The 25224-nt window shown below is 38.0% G+C and overlaps 1 protein-coding gene across 1 annotated transcript in view; it reads right to left on the bottom strand.

Annotated features, from left to right (window-relative positions):
- Positions 1 to 6: 6 nt before the first annotated feature.
- Positions 7 to 25224, bottom strand: part of tfcp2 (transcription factor CP2) — a 37847-nt gene continuing 12629 nt past the window's right edge. Inside the window, exons 8-16 of the mRNA XM_034197333.1 lie at positions 19953 to 20063; positions 18083 to 18171; positions 16929 to 17004; positions 12344 to 12455; positions 10910 to 11000; positions 7314 to 7420; positions 2630 to 2772; positions 1675 to 1726; positions 7 to 1583 (exon numbers count right to left, since the gene is read on the bottom strand). Coding sequence (XP_034053224.1) covers positions 1546 to 1583; positions 1675 to 1726; positions 2630 to 2772; positions 7314 to 7420; positions 10910 to 11000; positions 12344 to 12455; positions 16929 to 17004; positions 18083 to 18171; positions 19953 to 20063 — 819 coding nt within the window. The 3' untranslated portion in view covers positions 7 to 1545. The remainder of the gene's footprint in view (positions 1584 to 1674; positions 1727 to 2629; positions 2773 to 7313; positions 7421 to 10909; positions 11001 to 12343; positions 12456 to 16928; positions 17005 to 18082; positions 18172 to 19952; positions 20064 to 25224) is intronic.

Here is a 25224-nt window from a genome sequence, read left to right as displayed (position 1 = left end):
GCATCATGTATTGAAAAATGTATCTGAACTTTTCGATCCGTTACGATTATAAACTGAAGCAATATAAAAATGAGCCCCATTAACTGAGTTTTAAACATCACTTTAAATGGAAGATCCCCCATAGCCCCGACCCACCCGATCCGATCGGAGCATCCCTAGAAATCATTAAGTGGTGTTAATATGTGGAGATTATCCTGCTGAACAAAACGTGTTAGTATCATAAACGTTTGTTTGACACAGAGATTATTTACTGCAATAATCCAAAATTCCACTGAACCAGGGAGATGCTGCCTTCAGGGTCCAACAGACATCTCTGCACCACTCCATAGTAACACATGCAGGTGATCACTAACACAGACGGTGTTTCCTCATCATTCAGAGTTCATAAGTAGCAACCAGGAGATCCTGTGGGCGCTCCACTCGAATTACAATGACCTATGAGTGTTTAGGAGTCTGGGAAGAGTATTTCCCCGCTCCACAGCAACAGTTCAAACCAAGAAAATACTTTGTTAGCATCAGCTTCCCTTAAAAGTCCTTTATGTGATGGTGTGACCATGTGTCCTGCAGACTGGCATCAGAAGTCAGCTATAACAGAGTTTTTTTTGCTGCTTTTTTCCATATTTTGGTTGTTGTTTGAAGCACAGTTTTGGCACGCCAGATGCTCGGCTAACGTTGATTTCAGCAGCTGTAGTGCCGCTAACCTCGTTCATGACAAGAAGCGAGAAGAAAGGGAGAAAAGCGAGCGCTAAAAAGGGAGAAAGTGTGAGGAGGAGATCACTGCACAGTCACTACCCCAGGAGTCAGACAGTAAGGTCAAGTGAGGAGAGGGCGGGGCTTCAGATGTTTTCTCTCGAGGCGTCCTCCACTTATTCTTCTGCTTGCCAGCACTTGCCGAGCACAACAAAGTTCTATGTTAGACATGTACAGTACGGGTCCGCAGCACGTAGAAACTGCCGGATGCTAACCTGCATATGTTGGACAATTTGCACAATTAGGATAAGTTGCAGACAATAGCTGAAAAATAATGGCTTGGTTGATTTGGACAATTGTGTTGTGGTTTCTAAGGTATATTGAGGATGTTGAATCAATTCCTGACCCTTGTAGCATCAAAAATGTCAGTTATGAGTCCCCTATAATGATAATAATAATAATACATGTGACTTGTATAGCACTCTTCTAGAAACTCAAAGACGACCCAAAATTCATCAAATCAGTCCTTTCGGAGGTACAAATATGGCCACTTTCTGTTTAAAACTGCCATTTATGATCCAAAAAAATGTCAAAAACTGGTCCAACATACTCATAACCTCCAAAGCCACTCAAAAACTGTCCAAAATCAGCTGAGTCGTTTTTTGAACTACTGTCTGGATATGCTAATTAACACAACTTATGCTAATTGTGAAAATTGTCCAACATATGCAGGTTAGAATCCGGCAGTGTCTATCTGCCGAGGACCCGTATTATACATTTTCGGGTTCACAACAGGACTCAAATGAGCTGGCAGACAGGATGTATCTTTAATTCGGGATTAAAGAGCTCCTGCCTTCACTTCAGGATGATGTGGTAACCGTCATTCGAGTCATCTGGAAGGAAAAAAGGAAAAAGAAGGGCCGTTATGAATAAAAACCTGCAAATGATAAAGTTCATCAAGCTTTAAATATAGAAATCAAATACCTTTCATGGTGTCCAGAACAAAACAGACTTCATCCTGGAAGTTCTGAATCATCTGTTAAAAGAGGAAATGGGTAGAAAGATGGCATTTTGAGGGGTTTTCCGAACTTCAGTGAGGATTTTTTTAAAGATATTTTGACATTTGATCCTACTTTTACATTGAGTTAGCTGTAGTTTGGCCGTTCATAGTGTTTAATTGACAGATGTGTATCTTTCACTCTCAACATGTATGTATTTTACATTTCATTTCTGTTTCATTTTCTATTTTGAGATGTTTATATTCTACGTTTGCTCCTTTATTTTAACATTATGTGCAATACCGCAATTTAACATGCTGCTGTGTCGAAGAAAAATCCAAATTTGGGAACAACAAAGACATTATTATACTTATTTTGCCAAATCCAAGAACTACAATTTTCTAAAATCTCGGCTGCACTTAGATTCTGATCCTGAACACACCACCAGGGATTTCTTTTATTCCAAATACATCAAATCATCAACTAAAATAACTGAGAAATTTCACAAAATATGACAATCAACGAGATTCATTTTCAAATCAAAGCTCAAAAGTATCTCATGCATGGTCAAATATATCACAGCTGCAATCAGGGTGCACAAATAACTTGAAAATATTCAAATATGATCAGTTTTTAAATAGATTAGCATTGTTTTTTGACTGGTAAAAGGAGGTGATTCAACAATAAACAAATGTTTGCTGTCCACAACAGACACATACTTATTAAAGTTGTATCAAAGTCTCAAACAAAAATCTTCAACCAAACCCCCTGATAATCTACAATAGACTGGGGTTATGGAGAGCCAACGGTTAAAATTAAATAAAGATATTTGCTTTCTCAGCCAATTTTGCATTTAAAATAATGCAAATTGTTCTTCCTTAAAATTGGAGAATATTCTGTTGTTGTTGTTGTTGTGTAAATCCACAGGGGGTGTTAGTTACCTCGTCGCTGACCAGCACGTGGATGCCGGTGGGTCCCTGTTTGAAGATCTGATTGATTTGTCGTGGCGAGATGTTGAAGAGCTGAGCGATCTTCTCCGTCAGCTCCGAGGAAGTGAGCTCCTCCAGGTAAATAGCGTGATATACTGCAGGAGGAACACAAAGGTACAAAGATAGGATTTTAATGAGTTTCTACACAGTAACATCTCTAGTTGTTGATGCACGTTAGGTGTGGAATAGATATGGAGCTACAGCTGCTTAGCTTAGCATAAAGCCTGACAACTTAAGGCCTGGCTCTGTCTACGAGTAACAAAACCTGCACTTCAAAATTCAAATATGCAAGGCAAGTGTATTTATACAGCACCTTTCAACACAAGGCAATTCAAAGTGTTTTACAAAATTGAAAGACATTCAGAAAATGGCATTTAAAATCAGTCATTAAAAAGAAAAGCTAATAAAATAAACATTAAAAGAAAAAATACATGAATAAAAGTTACAGTGCAGTTTAAGATATGATCCTTTGCTTTTTGCACTAATTTCTTGCCCTATTCTTCGGTTTTCTGTTTTTCGATAGGGTCCCCGACTCCTATTATTAACACTTTGATAGAGTCCTGACTCCTATTGTTAACACTTTGATAGAGTCCTGACTCCTATTGTTAACACTTTGATAGAGTCCTGACTCCTATCATTAACACTTTGATAGAGTCCTGACTCCTATCATTAACACTTTGATAGAGTCCTGACTCCTATTGTTAACACTTTGATAGAGTCCTGACTCCTATTATTAACACTTTGATAGAGTCCAGACTTCTATTATTAACACTTTGATAGAGTCCTGACTCCTATTGTTAACACTTTGATAGAGTCCTGACTCCTATTGTTAACACTTTGATAGAGTCCTGACTCCTATCATTAACACTTTGATAGAGTCCTGACTCCTATTGTTAACACTTTGATAGAGTCCTGACTCCTATTATTAACACTTTGATAGAGTCCTGACTCCTATTATTAACACTTTGATAGAGTCCTGACTCCTATTATTAACACTTTGATAGAGTCCTGACTCCTATTATTAACACTTTGATAGAGTCCAGACTTCTATTATTAACACTTTGATAGAGTCCTGACTTCTATCATTAACACTTTGATAGAGTCCAGACTTCTATCATTAACACTTTGATAGAGTCCAGACTTCTATCATTAACACTTTGATAGAGTCCAGACTTCTATCATTAACACTTTGATAGAGTCCAGACTTCTATCATTAACACTTTGATAGAGTCCCGACTTCTATTATTAACACTTCGATAGAGTCCAGACTTCTATCATTAACACTTTGATAGAGTCCAGACTTCTATTATTAACACTTCGATAGAGTCCTGACTTCTATCATTAACACTTTGATAGAGTCCTGACTTCTATCATTAACACTTTGATAGAGTCCAGACTTCTATCATTAACACTTTGATAGAGTCCAGACTTCTATTATTAACACTTCGATAGAGTCCAGACTTCTATCATTAACACTTTGATAGAGTCCTGACTTCTATCATTAACACTTTGATAGAGTCCTGACTTCTATCATTAACACTTTGATAGAGTCCTGACTTCTATCATTAACACTTTGATAGAGTCCAGACTTCTATCATTAACACTTTGATAGAGTCCAGACTTCTATTGTTAACACTTTGATAGAGTCCTGACTCCTATTGTTAACACTTTGATAGAGTCCAGACTTCTATTATTAACACTTCGATAAAGTCCAGACTTCTATCATTAACACTTTGATAGAGTCCTGACTTCTATCATTAACACTTTGATAGAGTCCAGACTTCTATCATTAACACTTTGATAGAGTCCAGACTTCTATCATTAACACTTTGATAGAGTCCAGACTTCTATCATTAACACTTTTGATAGAGTCCAGACTTCTATTGTTAACACTTTGATAGAGTCCTGACTTCTATTGTTAACACTTTGATAGAGTCCTGACTCCTATTGTTAACACTTTGATAGAGTCCTGACTTCTATTGTTAACACTTTGATAGAGTCCTGACTCCTATTGTTAACACTTTGATAGAGTCCTGACTCCTATTGTTAACACTTTGATAGAGTCCTGACTTCTATCATTAACACTTTGATAGAGTCCTGACTTCTATCATTAACACTTCGATAGAGTCCCGACTCCTATTATTAACACTTTGATAGAGTCCCGACTTCTACTATTAACACTTTGATAGAGTCCTGACTTCTATTATTAACACTTTGATAGAGTCCAGACTTCTATCATTAACACTTTGATAGAGTCCAGACTTCTATTATTAACACTTTGATAGAGTCCCGACTTCTATTATTAACACTTTGATAGAGTCCAGACTTCTATTATTAACACTTTGATAGAGTCCAGACTTCTATTATTAACACTTTGATAGAGTCCTGACTTCTATTATTAACACTTTGATAGAGTCCCGACTTCTATCATTAACACTTTGATAGAGTCCAGACTTCTATTATTAACACTTTGATAGAGTCCAGACTTCTATTATTAACACTTTGATAGAGTCCAGACTTCTATTATTAACACTTTGATAGAGTCCTGACTTCTATTATTAACACTTTGATAGAGTCCAGACTTCTATCATTAACACTTCGATAGAGTCCCGACTCCTATTATTAACACTTTGATAGAGTCCCGACTTCTACTATTAACACTTTGATAGAGTCCTGACTTCTATTATTAACACTTTGATAGAGTCCAGACTTCTATCATTAACACTTTGATAGAGTCCAGACTTCTATTATTAACACTTTGATAGAGTCCCGACTTCTATTATTAACACTTTGATAGAGTCCAGACTCCTATTATTAACACTTTGATAGAGTCCTGACTTCTATCATTAACACTTCGATAGAGTCCCGACTCCTATTATTAACACTTAGATAGAGTCCTGACTCCTATTGTTAACACTTTGATAGAGTCCTGACTCCTATTATTAACACTTTGATAGAGTCCCGACTTCTATTATTAACACTTTGATAGAGTCCAGACTTCTATTATTAACACTTTGATAGAGTCCTGACTTCTATTATTAACACTTTGATAGAGTCCTGACTTCTATTATTCACACTTCAATAGGGTCCCCGACTTCTATTATTAACACTTTGATAGAGTCCCGACTTCTATTATTAACACTTCGATAGAGTCCAGACTTCTATCATTAACACTTTGATAGAGTCCTGACTTCTATCATTAACACTTTGATAGAGTCCAGACTTCTATCATTAACACTTTGATAGAGTCCAGACTTCTATCATTAACACTTTGATAGAGTCCAGACTTCTATCATTAACACTTTGATAGAGTCCAGACTTCTATCATTAACACTTTGATAGAGTCCAGACTTCTATTATTAACACTTCGATAGAGTCCAGACTTCTATCATTAACACTTTGATAGAGTCCAGACTTCTATTATTAACACTTTGATAGAGTCCAGACTTCTATCATTAACACTTTGATAGAGTCCAGACTTCTATCATTAACACTTTGATAGAGTCCAGACTTCTATCATTAACACTTTGATAGAGTCCAGACTCCTATTATTAACACTTCGATAGAGTCCAGACTTCTATCATTAACACTTTGATAGAGTCCTGACTTCTATTATTAACACTTCAATAGGGTCCCCTACTCCTACGTATTTTTAACACTTCTTAGGGTCCCGGACACCTAAACCATGTGCACAATTGTAATGCATCAATTAAAAGCAGCGGCAAAAAGAAAAGTCTTCAGCCTGGATCTGAAAGTAGTCAGCGTTGCAGCGGACCTGCAGGTTTCTGGGAGTTTGTTCCAGATATTTGGAGCATAATAACCGACATACACACGTTCAATCTTTTTAGTTAAATCCGTATTAGGTCAAGGGGTACAAAAAACGCTGTGATCCCACCAGGCTCTGCGTCTTCCTAGATTTGGCAAATTAGTAATAATATGTTAACTAGTGTCTGTACATATACTGTAACCTCATCTACTCCTTGCACTCTCTGGTTGGATACAAACTGCATTTTGTTGTGAGCAATGACAATAGTCAAATGTTATCTTTTAATTTTGTAATGTGTCTCCTAGCTGATCAAATCTCATGCATCTTGTCATGAACTCAGAGATTTATTTATACTTTTTGCATCACATGCATGAACCATGAACATCAGTCGAGTGTATTGCTCCTGATATTCTTTCCTTTCGTTAGTCATTTTGTCAACACTTCCTTAAATACTAGAGTGAATCCTCTCCTAAAAACCCCCACATTGAACCTTTGGCCATTAAAGCTAACAACAATACAATATATACAACTTAAAAGTAGATAAACTTAGGAGGGTTTGGCTTATTTGAAGCTAAAGTATCTACTCTTTTATCTCAAAGCGATGCTGGGATTTTGTAGTGTGTCTCCTAGCTCATTCATCCTGTCAAGAACTCAGAGTTTAATCTATACATGTTTCTCCAATAACATGCATGAACATCAGTCCATTCTAAATACAATATATAACTTAAAAGTAGATAATCTTAGGTTGGCTTATTTGAAGCTAATGTACATGCAGGTTTTTGCTGTTCTGAGTTTGTATCTTCATGGTGGATTATTTTAAGTGTCTCTGGATAAAGCCTCGTCTAAATGTAATGTTTTAAGACCACTGACCAAAGAAAGTGTTAGCAGCAGCGTCTCCGTTCTCATGTTTGGGCTGCTGCTCTCTGGCCTGCTGAGACTCCTGACAGACGTACACCGTCAGCCTGGGGCGCACCACCCTGCAGACGGAGAGGAAACAATTAATCAATCAAGGTTTATTTATTTAGCCCAATATCACAAATTACACATTAGTCTCCAGGGGCTTTACACCCTCTGTCCTTAGACCCTTGCAGGAAAAATAGCCCAAAGAAACTCCACGATTAACGGGGAGTGAATATTTTAAACCTCGAGGAGGATCCCTCTCCCAGATCTAACAGAGGTGCAAACGATGTTGTGTGTAGAGATTTTTTTTTTAAATTACAAGATAGACAATCTAAAATGTGTATATATATATATATATACACAGTGGGGCAAAAAAGTATTTTGTCAGCCACCAATTGTGCAAGTTCTCCCACTTAAAAAGATGAGAGGCCTGTAATTTTCATCCTGGTACACTTCAACTATGAGAGACAGAATGAGGGGAAAGAATCCAGGAAATCACATTGTAGGATTTTTAATGAATTAATTGGTAAATTCCTCGGTAAAATAAGTATTTGGTCACCTACAAACAAACAAGATTTCTGGCTCTCACAGACCTGTAACTTCTTCTTTAAGAGCCTCCTCTGTCCTCCACTTGTTAACTGTATTAATGGCACCTGTTTGAACTTGTTATCAGTATAAAAGACACCTGTCCACAACCTCAAACAGTCACACTCCAAACTCCACTATGGCCAAGACCAAAGAGCTGTCAAAGGACACCAGAAACAAAATTGTAGACCTGCACCAGGCTGGGAAGACTGAATCTGCAATAGGTAAGCAGCTTGGTGTGAAGAAATCCACTATGGGAGCAATTATTAGAAAATGGAAGACATACAAGACCACTGATAATCTCCCTCGATCTGGGGCTCCACGCAAGATCTCACCCCGTGGGGTCAAAATGATCACAAGAAGGGTGAGCAAAAATCCCAGAACCACACGGGGGGACCTAGTCAATGACCTGCAGAGAGCTGGGACCAAAGTAACAAAGGCTACCATCAGTAACACACTACGCCGCCAGGGACTCAAATCCTGCAGTGCCAGACGTGTCCCCCTGCTTAAGCCAGTACATGTCCAGGCCCGTCTGAAGTTTGCTAGAGAGCATTTAGATCAGGGGTGGCCAACCCGCGGCTCTCGAGCCGCATGCGGCTCTTTGCCTAGTTTCATGCGGCTCTTCAGTTCATATCGAATTTTATATGTGTGAGTTTGGGGGAGAGACACTGACTCCTGACTAGTGTTGCATGGTGTACCGATACTTGAAAGGTATACCGTGATACCCTGCCGTTAAAAACGTTACGATCCCTCCGTTTCATTAGTATCGGTACTTTAAGAATGACGGGGGAAAGTACTCCGGTGAGAAAGCGCCGTTTTAATAAGAGCCGTGTGTGTTCAGCGCTCTGCTTCCACTCCCTGCACTGCAGCCGTGCCTGCAGTCCCGCCCCTCTCAAGCACGCTCTAAGTCCCTCCCCTCTCAAGCACGCTCTAAGTCCCTCCCCTCTCTCGTGCACGCGCTAGCTGCCAGAGCATGTGAGAAAACCAGAAGCATGGCTGCAAGTGGGAGTACAACTGCCGCTGCGCCTCGGCTTGTTGACAAAAAAGACGCCAGAAGCGATGTATGTTAGCGATATCTCTGACAGTGAGGGCAAGCCTACGGACACCACGAGGCCCGTCTGTAAGAAATGTATTAATTTTATTTAATACGAATTCTTGTCATTTATTTTATTTATTGTTCTCATTGTTTAAAAGTTTGTGTTATGGTTATGGTTCTGGTGTGAAATAAAGCACAATAATTACATTTAAGACTGTTTCCCTTTTTTTAAGAAAAATAATCGGAATCGCAATTCTTGACTTGGTATCGAAACCAAAATGTTGGTATCGTGACAACACTACTCCTGACAGTTAAACCTGATATTTAGTAGGTCTGTTAAGTATTGAATGCTGATAATTCTGACGTAATTTGGCCGGTCAAAGTTGTTCGGGCTCGGATAAAATAGCTCCGTTACTTTCGTCCCGTGTTACTTTCGTCCCGGCTCTCCCTACGTGTGTATGTGTGGTGTCAGGTGTCAGTATGAGAGGATGACAGCGCGTCTAATTTTGATGTGGCCCAAGAGCCAATCACAATAATACCTGCGATGCAGTGAACCAATCACCTTTGAGGGGGGGGGAAACCTATCGTTGATTAAACACTATCCCGTGTTTCCCCTACCATTGTCTTAGAGGGGCGCTGCCCGCCAACGGAGCCCCGCGCCCCGCCAACGGAGCCCCGCGCCCCCCCCCTGGAATTCAAGGTGTTATATATATAATAAAATATATATATATATATATATATATATATATATATATATATATACCACCAAATTGCAAATAATCTATAACTACTGTCACTTTTCACATTGAACATGTGCTCTTTTATTAAATAAACTAAACGCTTTCATCTTAAGTTGTGGGTTTAGTGTTTTTGACCCTAGGAAACACTGATGCATTAATCAATAACAATAATCCACAGCTCCTCTCTCTGCTCCAGAGGATTAAAAAAATATATATCCCAATGCCACAAAAATGCATCAGTGACGTGGTTGAAATCTTGTCTCCAGAAAACAAAAAACTGAAACAAGCGGTATCAGTGACTGTGTGTTTGATGTGGCTCTTTGCAATAACATAGAAAAATGTGGCTCTTAACCTCTGACTGGTTGGCCACCCCTGATTTAGATGATCCAGAAGAGGATTGGGAGAATGTCATATGGTCAGATGAAACCAAAATAGAACTTTTTGGTAAAAACTCAACTAGACGTGTTTGGAGGAGAAAGAATGCTGAGTTGCATCCAAAGAACACCTACTGTGAAACATGGGGGTGGAAACATCATGCTTTGGGGCTGTGTTTCTGCAAAGGGACCAGGACGACTGATCCGTGTAAAGGAAAGAATGAATGGGGCCATGTATCGTGAGATTTTGAGTGACAACCTCCTTCCATCAGCAAGGGCATTGAAGATGAAACGTGGCTGGGTCTTTCAGCATGACAATGATCCCAAACACACCGCCCGGGCAACGAAGGAGTGGCTTCGTAAGAAGCATTTCAAGGTCCTGGAGTGGCCTAGCCAGTCTCCAGATCTCAACCCCATAGAAAATCTTTGGAGGGAGTTGAAAGACCGTGTTGCCCAGCAACAGCCCCAAAACATCACTGCTCTAGAGGAGATCTGCATGGAGGAATGGGCCAACATACCAGCAACAGTGTGTGAAAACCTTGTGAAGACTTACAGAAAACGTTTGTCATTGCCAACAAAGGGTATATAACAAAGTATTGAGATGAACTTTTGTTATTGACCAAATACTTATTTTCCACCATAATTTGCAAATAAATTCTTTAAAAATCAGACCATGTGATTTTCTGGATTTTTTTTTCCGGTTGGAAGTCAACAATCTTCCAGATGCCGCCCAAAAAGAAAAGTAGTAAGATGGGCGTGCGGCAGGACCACAGGCACGACTCTTGATCCAGACACAACCCGTACATATTGAAGGATATGAAGGAGACTCACCGTCCCTTCAGAGCGTTGAAGAGTCGGATCCCATCAGCCGGTCCACAGATCTGGATCACATCCTCTCTGGTCAGCTTCAGCAGGTCGGCTCCTGGTAAAGAAACAAGAGACTCCATTAGGAAAAGAAAACACTTCCTCTAAACACGATATGGAGGGAGGATAAGGGAGGCGTGTGGCGCAGTGCACTAGTGCGTTGGTGTTCAGATCAGGGGGGCACAGGTTCAAACCGGTTCAAACCCCACTGCAGTCAGCATGTCGTTGTGTCCCTGAGACAGTATTGAGTATGTAAGTCGCTTTGGATAAAAGCGTCTAACATGTAATGTAATATGGAAAGAGTGCACAAACAGCTAACATGAAAAAAAAGCTTTATTTAACGTTTAAATCCTGGGGCACAATAAAGCAGAATTCTCCCGACAAACAAGGATGTGACAAATACTAACAAAGTATTTTAATACAGAACTAATCACAAGGATAGGTCTAAACTTGGGGATGCTAAACTCAAGGGTAGCAGGTGAAGAAAACGCAGAGACAGGAAGTAAAAACAAACACAATGTAAACACTTCATAATAAACAGAAAACACTCAGATAACCACACGTGAACACAATCTTCATTCCTTATCTCCGTTTCATGGAAAACGTTTGAACCATCCCATAATACCAATCCCACCACTGTGAAGGTTGCATGTCCTCTGTGTATTTTTGCAAACTTCGGCACAGCTCATTCCCTTTAAATACTCGTAAATTGTATATTATGTATTTTTTAGAGTAATAATATTAAATGGGATTTTTATAGCGCTTTTCCTAATTTTACATAAAATCAGAACAGAAACAACACAGAACATCGAGTAGTCCTAATCCAAGTGCAGAGTAAAATGGGGAACTCCTGATGTTCCTACTTTCTGTATTATTTCTGTATACTTTTATACATTTTCTTCTTATTAAATTTGATTTGATTTAAATGTGTAAAACAATACAAACAAAATAATAATAATAATGACAAAGTTAAGCCGTGTCAAATTGATAAGCAAAAATACTACTCACTCTAAATTATATATATAAAAATGATTTCCTTAATTACATTTATGTAATCCCACCCCTTCTCCCAAAAACTAAATTATATATATATAGTTGTGTATTTTAATTTTTTACTTAAAGAACAAACAAAAACATAAAACAACAGATAAATAAACAGATAAATAAAAAAACAAATACATACATAAAAGGTAAATGGTAATCCAGAAAAGATAAAACAAACCAAATAAATAAATATAGCGTAAACACCCAGTTATGATTGAAAAGTTTCATCCTGTACAACTTGTGAAAATCGTGTCCTTATACCCTTTTTTTTTAAAAAACAGTTTTACGTCAGGACATCTTCTTGTTTAAGTTTCTGAGCAGCTAATGCACCAGGTGTGTATTTCAGAGCAGTTTTACCTGAGAAGTTGGTGAAGAGCCGACAGAAAGGAGAGAAGCGGTTTCTTAGAAGCCATTGTTGAGCGTCCTGTGGCGTTGCCGTGGGTAACAGATTCTGCGGGGGAGGAAACAACTGAGGATAAAAAGTGGAATTAAAACCTGAACAACTTCAACATTCAAGGCTTTTATTGTCATGTGCACATTAGCTACAGTGAAGAAATGGAAAAAACTGAAGTCACAGGCTCCTCCAACAGAGCAACATGAATATATATATATGAATATATATATAGGACATAAAACAGATAAAATAGTGCAAACAAGCGTGTAGAAGTCACGTGGAATTACTGGCTTAAAACATTTAAGAGAGAAGAAAATTGAGGCTACCTCGGGCCTAATTCCATACCGAACCCTACACCCTACCACTTGTCAGAGGTGGGAAGTAGTGCAGTACAAATACTTTGTTACTGTACTTAAGTACATGTTTCTGGCATCAGTACTTTACTCCACTACTTATTTTTCTGACGACTTTTTACTTTGACTTCTTACATGTTGAACACAAATACCTGTACTTTCTACTTCTTACATGTTGAACCCAAATACCTGTACTTTCTACTTCTTACATGTTGAACCCAAATACCTGTACTTTCTACTTCTTACATGTTGAACACAAACACCTGTACTTTCTACTTCTTACATGTTGAACTCAAATACCTGTACTTTCTACTTCTTACATGTTGAACTCAAATACCTGTACTTTCTACTTCTTACATGTTGAACACAAACACCTGTACTTTCTACTTCTCACATGTTGAACTCAAATACCTGTACTTTCTACTTCTTACATGTTGAACTCAAATACCTGTACTTTCTACTTCTTACATGTTGAACTCAAATACCTGTACTTTCTACTTCTCACATGTTGAACTCAAATACCTGTACTTTCTACTTCTTACATGTTGAACTCAAATACCTGTACTTTCTACTTCTTACATGTTGAACTCAAATACCTGTACTTTCTACTTCTTACATGTTGAACTCAAATACCTGTACTTTCTACTTCTTACATGTTGAACTCAAATACCTGTACTTTCTACTTCTTACATGTTGAACACAAATACCTGTACTTTCTACTTTTACATGTTGAACTCAAATACCTGTACTTTCTACTTCTTACATGTTGAACTCAAATACCTGTACTTTCTACTTCTTATATGTTGAACTCAAATACCTGTACTTTCTACTTCTTACATGTTGAACACAAATACCTGTACTTTCTACTTCTTACATGTTGAACTCAAATACCTGTACTTTCTACTTCTTACATGTTGAACACAAATACCTGTACTTTCTACTTCTTACATGTTGAACTCAAATACCTGTACTTTCTACTTCTTATATGTTGAACTCAAATACCTGTACTTTCTACTTCTTACATGTTGAACACAAATACCTGTACTTTCTACTTCTTACATGTTGAACACAAATACCTGTACTTTTCTACTTCTTACATGTTGAACACAAATACCTGTACTTTCTACTTCTTACATGTTGAACTCAAATACCTGTACTTTCTACTTCTTACATGTTGAACTCAAATACCTGTACTTTCTACTTCTTACATGTTGAACTCAATACCTGTACTTTCTACTTCTTACATGTTGAACTCAAATACCTGTACTTTCTACTTCTTACATGTTGAACACAAATACCTGTACTTTCTACTTCTTACATGTTGAACTCAAATACCTGTACTTTCTACTTCTTACATGTTGAACTCAAATACCTGTACTTTCTACTTCTTACATGTTGAACACAAATACCTGTACTTTCTACTTCTTACATGTTGAACTCAAATACCTGTACTTTCTACTTCTTACATGTTGAACTCAAATACCTGTACTTTCTACTTCTTACATGTTGAACTCAAATACCTGTACTTTCTACTTCTTACATGTTGAACTCAAATACCTGTACTTTCTACTTCCTACATGTTGAACTCAAATACCTGTACTTTCTACTTCTTACATGTTGAACACAAATACCTGTACTTTCTACTTCTTACATGTTGAACTCAAATACCTGTACTTTCTACTTCTCACATGTTGAACGCAAATACCTGTACTTTCTACTTCTCACATGTTGAACTCAAATACCTGTACTTTCTACTTCTTACATGTTGAACTCAAATACTTGTACTTTCTACTTCTCTCATTTTCCAAACAGCTGGTTCCTTTAGTCTGAATGTGTGTTTGGTGGCGTGATCATTATTATTTAGAGTCATTGCGTGCCTATTGATTTGAACACGATCCGTGTATCCATCATTTCCTGGTCTTCTCTAAAGAAGAGGGACCAATGGAAACGTTGTCATGTTGCCGTTGTTCAGCATGGAAACATTCATTAGCTAACAATGACATTATTGTTCTATTAATATAAAGGGAGGTCAGGTACTCTTTAAAACAGCTGCTAGTTATGGGTACTTTTTACTGAAGTACACTTCAAAGCCTCTTTACTTTGACTTGAGTAAAGAAGTTTAGTCAGTACTTCTACCTGAGTATTTTTAAACACGAGTATCTGTACTTCTACTTGAGTAAAGTCATCTCTGCCTCTTATGCGATTCAAACCAACAAGTGGGAACTGAGTGAGTTATTAAACCTCCATCAAAGAGTCTGCATTTGGCTTTCTATTTCCATTTACCATACATCAAATTATGTTTCACAAAATACCGTAGGCAGCCAAATGGTACGTTAGCATAGCTGTGTGTGTGTGTGTGTGTGTGTGTGTGTGTGTGTGTGTGTGTGTGTGTGTGTGTGTGTGTGTGTGTGTGTTCAAAAACCGTTTGCCTTTACCAGCGGAACCTGAATCCACAATATTATGGGCTCAGAACAGTCTCATAATACACACATGCACACAGAAGGATCCACACTTGTGTTTTTCAATGCACACACAAATGTGTTTCGTTTCATATTCATGTAAATAAAATCCAAATACAGAAAAAAGTTTTACATATGTATTTTTGATCCTCACATATTTGTTTTCCGTTTAAAACCTCTGCACCTGAAAACACAACCCGCTTTCTGTGCACACCTCGCTGTGCATTCGTGTGTGGGTTTTTGGAGACTCCCCTGACGGTCAGCCGATTCGTACTTGTAATCTTTTCTATCTATAGCCAATCAGATGTCTCCTCAATTATAAGCCAATCACGTGAGCGCGCCCCCACGAGGGTATGATTTCTTGCGTTCATGACGAAGCGCTTCACATACGCATTTTGCACTGTCCGGAGCTGACGGGTCCCTCTCAGTACATTGCCACTTTCCGAACAGGGAAACTAGCAAATACAATATTTTTAAATTATTATTATTAATAATAATAAATATATATATATAAATAAAGACATCTTGTAATTTTGTTTCACCCGCTATTGATTAATTTTGTTAATATTTGGATTTGGGCCTTTTATGACCTCAAAGTGTAAAGGATTCTTCAAAAATTGACTCGGGACAAACAAATCTTTCAAAGCAAGTTGACCTTTTTGATTTAACATCAACAAATGGTTTTATTCACCACCACCTACAGAAGGAGCTGAAACTCTCAGATCTGATCTCTATGGGGGAATTCAAGCCCATCTTAAAGGACAGGGAACACGACACCATTGGTCGATGTGATTGCTCTTATATCCCATAATCGAAGTCGTTTTAAATTGTGCCAGTTTTTAATGTTTGATAACAGTTTCTTTTATTTGCATATTGACTTGTTATCGTGCCGTTTTATTTGTGTTTTACAGCTGCATTCGTCTGCCTGGATTGTTTTGAGTTCATTTGTTGTAACTTTGTTCATGCTGCCCTCTTCTCCGTGTCTCTTCTACATCAACATGTGTCCCCTCTTCTCCGTGTCTCTTCTACATCAACATGTGTCCCCTCTTCTTCATGTCTCTTCTACATCAACATGTGTCCCCTCTTCCTCATGTCTCTTCTACATCAACATGTGTCCCCTCTTCTCCATGTCTCTTCTACATCAACATGTGTCCCCTCTTCTTCGTGTCTCTGCTACATCAACATGTGTCCCCTCTTCTTCATGTCTCTTCTACATCAACATGTGTCCCCTCTTCTTCATGTCTCTTCTACATCAACATGTGTCCCCTCTTCTTCATGTCTCTTCTACATCAACATGTGTCCCCTCTTCTTCATGTCTCTTCTACATCAACATGTGTCCCCTCTGTGGAAAGAGACTCTGAAAGTTTCAGGAACAAAGATTCTCTCTCTTTTTGTCCTGATCCATTTCTATAAAAAACTGTCGATGTTTTGTCTTGTGTAACCATTAGCCAATCAGCAACCAAGGTAACCCCCCCCCAAATGTCTCTCAGAGGGGAGTGGGGAGGGGCTCCTTATTTTCATCTAAAGTAACAGACAGAGAATCAGCACTTTGGAAACAGGGCTGAAACAGAGGGGATTAGGGGTAATTCTGCACTGATCTGTTTGGTGTTTCAGCCAATCAGAGACAGGTTCTGGATATATCTGAGACCTGTGATATATTGATGAAAAACAGTAGAATAGGGGACCTTTAATCTCAATGAGACTTTTACCTGGTTAAATAAAGGATTCATATATACCTCGAGTGTAGAGGGCGGTGCACTTACATCAGCGACCTGTACGACCGGCTCGGGCAGGTGGGTCGGGGAACCATTTCTGATATAAAGGGCAAAAAAGACCATGTTATAAACCTGGAAAATGTCAGAAAAACTGATTTAAGTTACGACAAGGAGGTATGGATGCATAGATGTATAGATGTATAGATAGATAGATAGATAGATAGATAGATAGATAGATGGATAGATGTATAGATAGATAGATGGATAGATGGATAGATGGATAGATGGATAGATGGATAGATGTATAGATAGATAGATGGATAGATGGATAGATGGATAGATGGATAGATAGGCAGATAGATAGGCAGATAGATGTATAGATATATAGATAGATGGATAGATGGATAGATGGATAGATAGATAGATAGATGGATAGATAGATATATAGATAGATGGATAGATAGATGTATAGATATATAGATGTATAGATATATAGATGGATAGATAGATATATAGATAGATGTATAGATAGATAGATGGATAGATGGATAGATGGATAGATAGGCAGATAGATAGATATATAGATAGATGGATAGATAGGCAGATAGATGGATAGATAGATGTATAGATATATAGATGTATAGATATATAGATATATAGATGGATAGATAGATATATAGATAGATGGATAGATAGATGGATAGATGGATAGATAGATATATAGATAGATGGATAGATAGATGTATAGATATATAGATGGATAGATAGATATATAGATAGATGGATAGATAGATGTATAGATATATAGATGTATAGATGGATAGATAGATGGATAGATGGATAGATAGGCAGATAGATAGATGGATAGATAGATGGATAGATGGATAGATAGGCAGATAGATGGATGGATAGATATATAGATATATAGATAGATAGATAGATAGATGTATAGATAGATAGATGGATAGATGGATAGATAGATGGATAGATAGTCGGATAGAACCATTATTATACAAACTATTCTTAACAAATAATCTGAGGGGAATTTCTTGTTTGTTTTTAACATGTGATGTGTCATTTTGTAAAGCACTTTGAGCTGCATGTCTTGTATGAAAAGTGCTAAATAAAGCTTTATTATTATTATTACTATCTTTAGAAATCTTAATCCCCCGTACCCTTCAGCGACGGGGAAGCTGTTGTGCGAGGTGTTGAATCCCGGAGACGGAGAGTTACTGACGTACGAAACCTCAGGCCAGGGGCAGCACTGCAACACAAAAACACTTCAATTATTGAATAAAAAACAACACAATTAAATCTCTGCTGACATTAATTACAAGCTTCTAATTTCCCTGACATCTCATTTCTGTTTGAGTGCGTCAAGTGAGAGGATTAAGTGTTTATTCTTTATTTTCTATGGATAAAAAGAATCATCGACGTCATGATTCTAATTTGTAAAAAAGGTCTGTATTTAGGCTCTTTTCTACAAGACGGAAAGAAAATAACTTTAAAGGGGACCTATCATGCAAAATGCACTTGTTGATGTCTTTTATACATCAACATGTGTCCCCGGTGTGTCAGGGAACTCACGCAGCGTCAGAAATAAAACCCTCTCTCTTTTCCTCCGTACCCAAATCTCTAAAAACGGGGAACAACGGAGCTGATCCAGATTTGCGTCCGATATGACGTAATATCTGAAATGTGGACCCACGGCCCTATCAGAAACGTTGCTATCAAAAACAATGCCCGACTGTTTTGGACGTAATATGGTCGGTGTTTACATTAGCATCGCTAACACTCAGAGCTAACCTGTACTGGAGAGCATGTGTGTGAAGAAGCAGGAAGTAAAAAGGAACTCACCTTGTGGTATAACCGGCAAGAGAGAAAGCCTTTGAGCTCCAAACTGTTTCAGAGAGAATCCTTGATAATCCATGATATGGCGTTTCATCACGGCAGCATTTAGTTTAGACAGTAGCTGCCGGGTCCCGCATCAGCTCAGACCCTCCCCTTTTATTTTGTATCCATTTTTTTAAAGCTTCATACCCCAAATCAGCACTTTAGAAACAGGAAGTGAAATAGAGGGATATGAGGCATGGCTAGAATGATCTGTTTGGTATTTTGAGCAAAACACTTCATAGAGATGTTTTTTATATATTTTTATATATCTGAGACCTGTGCTATTGCCTAAAAATAGCATGATAGGTGACCTTTAACATGCTTGTTTTCTGAAGAGAGTTCGGCTCGATTAGGGCTTCGATCCTCATTTAACTCTTGATCTAATAAACTAAAAATAAATGTAAAAACAACTCATCACTCGGAACAGCAGTACAAAAAAAAACGCTACAAATATGGTATTGTATATATCTTTTGGGGCATTTGGGTTTTTTATTAATTAACATGGGCCATTGTGCACATTTGTACACAAGCTACCTCTCATCCACTTCCATTACACTACTGCACATCTTATATTTTATTATTCCGAGTACTTTGCACTAGTATACTGCACATCTCTTTCGACTCCACTTCGAGCGATAGAACTATTAACGAAGCACTTATATACTAATAAAGGACTGGCTTATCTAAAGCCAGTTGAGTAGCACTTGAAATGTTTGGCTCTATGAAACCTGATGTACTTATATGATTCTGTTTTCTTCAAGGTTGTGTCTTCCTGGTCAAATGTACTTATTGTAAGTCGCTTTGGATAAAAGCGTCAGCTAAATGCAATGTAATGTAATGTAGTTTGTTGGTATATCCAGATTTCATGTAACTTAAACTTAACAGTTTCAATTGTTTTTATTTTATTCGTTGGTTGTTTTTCTAACCTTTTATCTTCTTTAACTGTTTGTTTGCACCATGTACACCAAGACAAATTCCTCATATGTGTAAACCTACTTGGCAATAAACCTGTATCTGAATCTGATGAGCATTTTTCCCACAATTGTTCGACATTACTCAGATGTAACCAAGAAAACATCGATGCTGTGTTTAATTTTGACGACTCCTCTCGATTGAACCATCTGTCCTTTGAAACTTCATCAATATTCTCACCTCTGTCAGGATAGTCGTTTCATACGATGGTTGGTATTTTTCTTTCTCCTGCGGCGCTCTCTTCTCCATCTTCTCTCGGTCCGTCTTCTGCTTCCTGTCGGCTCCTTTAGGCTGAAACAGGTGGAACAATTAGTGACAAATACTGTATTTGCTTTGCAGTTCATCCATTAATCCAATAATGTTTCGAAAAGTTAAAATAAGGAAATGGCAATAAAATACATACTTTATGTCAGATTTTACAACTGATATGTGTTAAACAAGTATTTTCTGTATTTTTTATAGTAGAAATTGCTAAATTTCAGTGAAAACCGAGACACTACAACCTCTGATTGAAGGTGAATGAAGCGTACCTGTTACAATGTCTGTATTTTAACCAAAGTAATGTTTCAGTGTTTCCCACAGATCTTAAATATACTTGTGGTGGTAGCTGATAATGCAGCGTAGTTACTGCGGAGCGCATAAAGCAGATCCTTCATCGCGGATGGCGTCGTGCTCGCGGACGGATACAAAAAAAGATTAAACCTAAATGGGTTGCGAAATATACTTTGGCGGACGTTAATATAAAGCCTATGTGTGGGGAAACCCTGCCTTCATTACATGTCCTAGTCTAGTGTTTTTCAAAGTGGGGGCCCCGACCCCCCAGGGGGCCACCAGGGGGCGCCAAGGGGGTCACGCAAAGTTTGAGGGAAAGAGGATTTTAAAGTTTTTTTAAAAAAAAATTTATTAATTTTTTTAGATGTTATTAATAACTGCATATCTATCAATCTATGTGTCCTTTGATGCCAATCTTTTAATATTTTTTGTTTTTGAATCACACGACCGCCCTTCAAGCCAATCAGAATCGAGCTGCCGCTACTGAGAGTGAAAATCTGCTCAGCTTTTGGAGCAAGTGAGAGCTAGTGAATATTTCGCTCTGCAGCTGGATGAGAGCACGGATGTAGCAAAAGTCGCAGTATTGCTTGCATACATCAGATTTATTTCAGAAGACAACTTTGTTGAGGAAATATTATTTTGCAAAGCACTGGAAGGTAGGACCACATGAAGAGACATTTTCCAAGTTTTAGATGAGTACATAATCTCAAACGGACTTGACTGGTCTCGTTGTGTGGGTGTGTGTTCAGATGGGGCAGCGGCTATGACAGGCAAAGAAAGCGGAGTGACAGCTTCGATCAGGCAGAAGGCCCCAAATGTAGTGGCAACACACTGCATGCTTCATCGCGAGGCACTTGTACAATTTTTTTTAAATTGCAACAGGGGGGTCCCCGCCAGAGGATAATGCGATACGGGGGTCCTTGGCATGGCAAAGTTTGGGAACCCCTGTCCTAGTCGACCATATTTTAGATACATTATTTAAAATAGGTGTAAAAGATATTAAGGCTTGTTGAATTAACATGAAAAAGCTCCAGGGTTGCCACGTTAGCTAGCTAGCATAAAAAATGACATGGAAACTTTTAAAACCAAGACAAAATAAATAGGACTTTCTAACTATTTCTAACTTTGTTTGGCGTTAGGGTAAAGGAACACAAATGATTAAAGAGCATATGCATGTTTTTATATTATATTATTGGATGTGCAGGGACGTGCACAGGTACGGGCTAATGTTGCCCAGGCAACAGCCCGTTTGCCATTTTTGTCTGACCTGCCCCTCTGGAGAGAGCGAGAGTTTGTTTTTGTTTTTTCTATTGTGGCCGAATCAACATGATAAGCCCACAATTAGTATTGTAGCGTCTCGCTGCGGGAAACACACCTTGCTAGCGCTGTCATCTGCCCCCAGTCACGTGACTTTGTTTACAATCTGACAGCTGGAAGCAAAGGAAAGCCCTCGGGCCTCATATGGCTATGGTGATCACACCAAAGGCCTGCCTGGCGTTAGAGTATAGGGGACAAACCAGGGGGGAAAAAAACACCTAAATATACTTATTATTGTGATTCTGTCTTTCTGTGTCTTTTACTCTGTAAACTCCCTCAACGGGGCCGCTCGCTCTCTTCTCTTGATCGCCCTCTCACATACGGGAGAACACTTCACTGTCCTGCTTCAGTGTAGGATTTCTGCCATTTCTCTACTTTAGTTTGACCATCTCTGTTACTAAGTGATGGAATACTAAATAAATAAGTAATTAGACACCTTACCGTTAATGCGTATTGAACTGGTTTAATTCATTAGTGATTTTATTTAAGGTAATTAGTTAGAAGCCCTATTTTATCAGTAGCCTATGTCTGCACAGCAGTTACAATGGTCAAACTACATTAAAACAGGATTGTCCCCATTTTTTCTTTGATAGTTACTAACATTAGATATTTTAATGAGATATGGACCCCACAACAAAAAATGTGCCTGAATAACGAATTTAGCGGTGGACATAAAAGTCAACTTAGTGCCACTTGCAATGACAGTGTTGTGTTTTTATTTTATGAACCTTTTACATTAAAAACAAGTTAGAATTTTCAAAAGGTCTTGTGTTTTTTTTCAAGGGGGGGGGGGGGGGCTTTTTCCAGTTTAGAGCAATAGCCCCTCCAAATGTCTGTGCACGTCCCTGTTGTTGAGATCTTCATATGAAGTGAATACTTAAAACGAAAGTTAATTGAGATCATGGTATGAAGTGAATACTTAAAAAACGAAAGTTAATTATAAATCATACATGATCAATCATATTCTTGTATAAACCCATAATGAGAATGCTTCTTGACGGTTTTTGAATATGTATCTATGCTTACAATTTGTTCTGTTGCTATTTTGATAACTTTGCGTTTTGAAAAGAGGGTGTTGTGAGTTTTCATAGTATGTTTAATACTTAAAAACGAAAGTTAGTTATAATCAAATATAATCAATTATATTCTTGTATAACCCACAATGAAAATGCTTCATATTTTAGGTTTTCTATAGTTACAGTATAAACAAAACAAAGTGGGTTGTTTAGGTTGAGTTTTCTTCCTCTCCTCTGGCAGCAGTCCACAGGGAGGGGCTTCACACTAAGGGGAGAAACATTAAGAGGCCAAAGAGAGTTCATGTCCTTTTTACCTCATATGAAAGGGTGTCTTATCCCATAACAGCTGTGGAACATGTTGGGACATGTTCAGCCTTGTACATTATGCGCATGCGCGGTTTTCAACTGAATTGGGTGTATAGGAGGAGTTTTGTTTTTTTGGTTTTGGATCCAGTTTTTTTAGCATAAAGAGACTGGTTTTTTGAGAGAGCGCGAGAGAGGGGGGGTGACCCCTGGTAGACTCTCTCCGGGTAGGCTGTGTGCTTCAGAGCTGGGTTAATAGCTCTCGGTAAGGTCTTTCTAGACGGGGTAAATATCTCTCGAATGTATTGGTTGTTGGCTGAGTGGAATGATTTGATGAGAGAAAGTGTGTGAACCTTTATAAATACCGCGACCTGTGGGGAAAATCTGGTCCCCCGAAATTTGCGGACAGGAATGGGTTTTTGAGTGTTAATCCGCCGTCTGTGTCGGAAAAAGTGTATGAACCTTTATAAATACCGCGACCTGTGGGGAAAATCTGGTCCCCCGAAATTTGCGGACAGGAATGGGTTTTTGAGTGTTAATCCGCCGTCTGTGTCGGAAAAAGTGTATGAAAACTGAAGTGAATAAATGGGTGAATGAAAAGTTGAATGCGCTTTTTATTGTCACCGGTCTTTTTACGAGGAAATACCTCTAAATTCTATCGGGAGAATTTTAAAATGTCACAACTGAAATGGGCAGTTGAAATTAAAACATTTTGGTAATAAATGTAAGACTGTGAATTAAAGTTTCATTTGAACATGATCACAGCACGGTTTTTTTTTGTTAGTATGATTATAATGTTGTGAGAGAGAAGGAAAAAACCCTGTATTAGTTTGGACCTATTTTTCTTCAAATAAACTGAATCCCACCTGTTGGATTGGGATCCTTTAAAAGACACCTGTGCTCTCCTCTCCTGCGTCAAAGGTAAGATTGCACCCTGCCACACACACTTAGGTAGGAGCACACTCCATTTACTGATATCAAAATCCTTCGGGATCACTTAAACAGATTTAAAAGAGAGTTGTCTGAATTGAAACAGCAGTTAATTGAACCTGGTTCTTCGGGGGGGTTAGGAAGAGGTGAGATCTTGCTGACGTTGGTGGATCTGAGCCACGCAGCAAACTTACATAGACTCAATAATCTTCAGAAAGGTCAATTAGGAGGTCAGAATAATTTACCGGAATAAATTATCAGGACCTCTCATACTCTAAACACTGTGGATGTGTATCATATTTGCGATATCAACATTTTAATTTTGTCAAAAAGACGTTACGGTCGATATTAGTAGATCCAACAGCAAAAAATAAAAGGGAAAACGTTGGCGTATTAAGGCAAGGCAAGTTTATTTATACAGCACCTTTCAACACAAGGTGCTTTACAACAATGAAAGAGAAACTACAACCTCTGACTGAAGGTGAATCAAGCGTACCTGTTTCAATGTCTGTATTTGAACCAAAGTAATGTTTGTAGACCCCTTCAACACATCTCTTAGTCTACCATATTTTAGATATATTATTTAACATAGGTGTAAAAGATATTAAGACTTGTTGATTTAGTTATAAAACAGTCAGTTAAAATCAGTTAAAAAAGCGATCACACCTGCCTCATCACGTTAGATAGGTATCGGTAAAACTATCTGTAACTATATTATTATTATATGTGTATCAATATTTCCCTTTTTTTAATAAGACGTTGCGGTCAACACCAGTAGATACATTAGCCCTTGGAGTAAAATTATAATGTGTATAAATGTAAATGTTCTGTCTTATTAGCCATGTAAATAGCTTGTTAGTAATAAGGTGTTTTTCACAACGAAGGGTAAAAACTGAATATTTTGTGCATGTTAACTTAGTCAATGGACAGTTTCATCCCACAGGCCATAAGACTGTTAAACACCTGAACTTTTGAAAGAACATCGATAACATCAAGTGTTTGCAACTTACAAATTATGTATCTAATATATCATATTACAATTACTTATATATAGACTCTCCTTGCACTATTTATATTCTATTTTATTTGTATTTACTTGTTGGAGGAGCCTGTGACCTCAGAATTTCATTGATATACACTGTAGCTACAAATGACAATAAAAGCCTTGAACCTTGAAATGTAATCTCTATAGTGGTGCAGGGATGACGTATTTACCCTGAAGGAAGCTGAAGGTTCCCTCAACAAAAATGCAACGGTATTTCTCAATAGGATTTTGGAATATTGTAAAAAATAAGGTCTGTGGAAACTAACCTGTTTGATAAATGCACGTTTTG

Source organism: Gymnodraco acuticeps, unplaced genomic scaffold (genome assembly GCF_902827175.1).
Source record: "Gymnodraco acuticeps unplaced genomic scaffold, fGymAcu1.1, whole genome shotgun sequence".
In the NCBI taxonomy this organism is placed as follows: Eukaryota; Metazoa; Chordata; class Actinopteri; order Perciformes; family Bathydraconidae; genus Gymnodraco; species Gymnodraco acuticeps.
The sequence above is the reverse complement of the archived record's forward strand: the minus strand, read 5'-3'. Positions and strand labels throughout refer to the sequence as shown.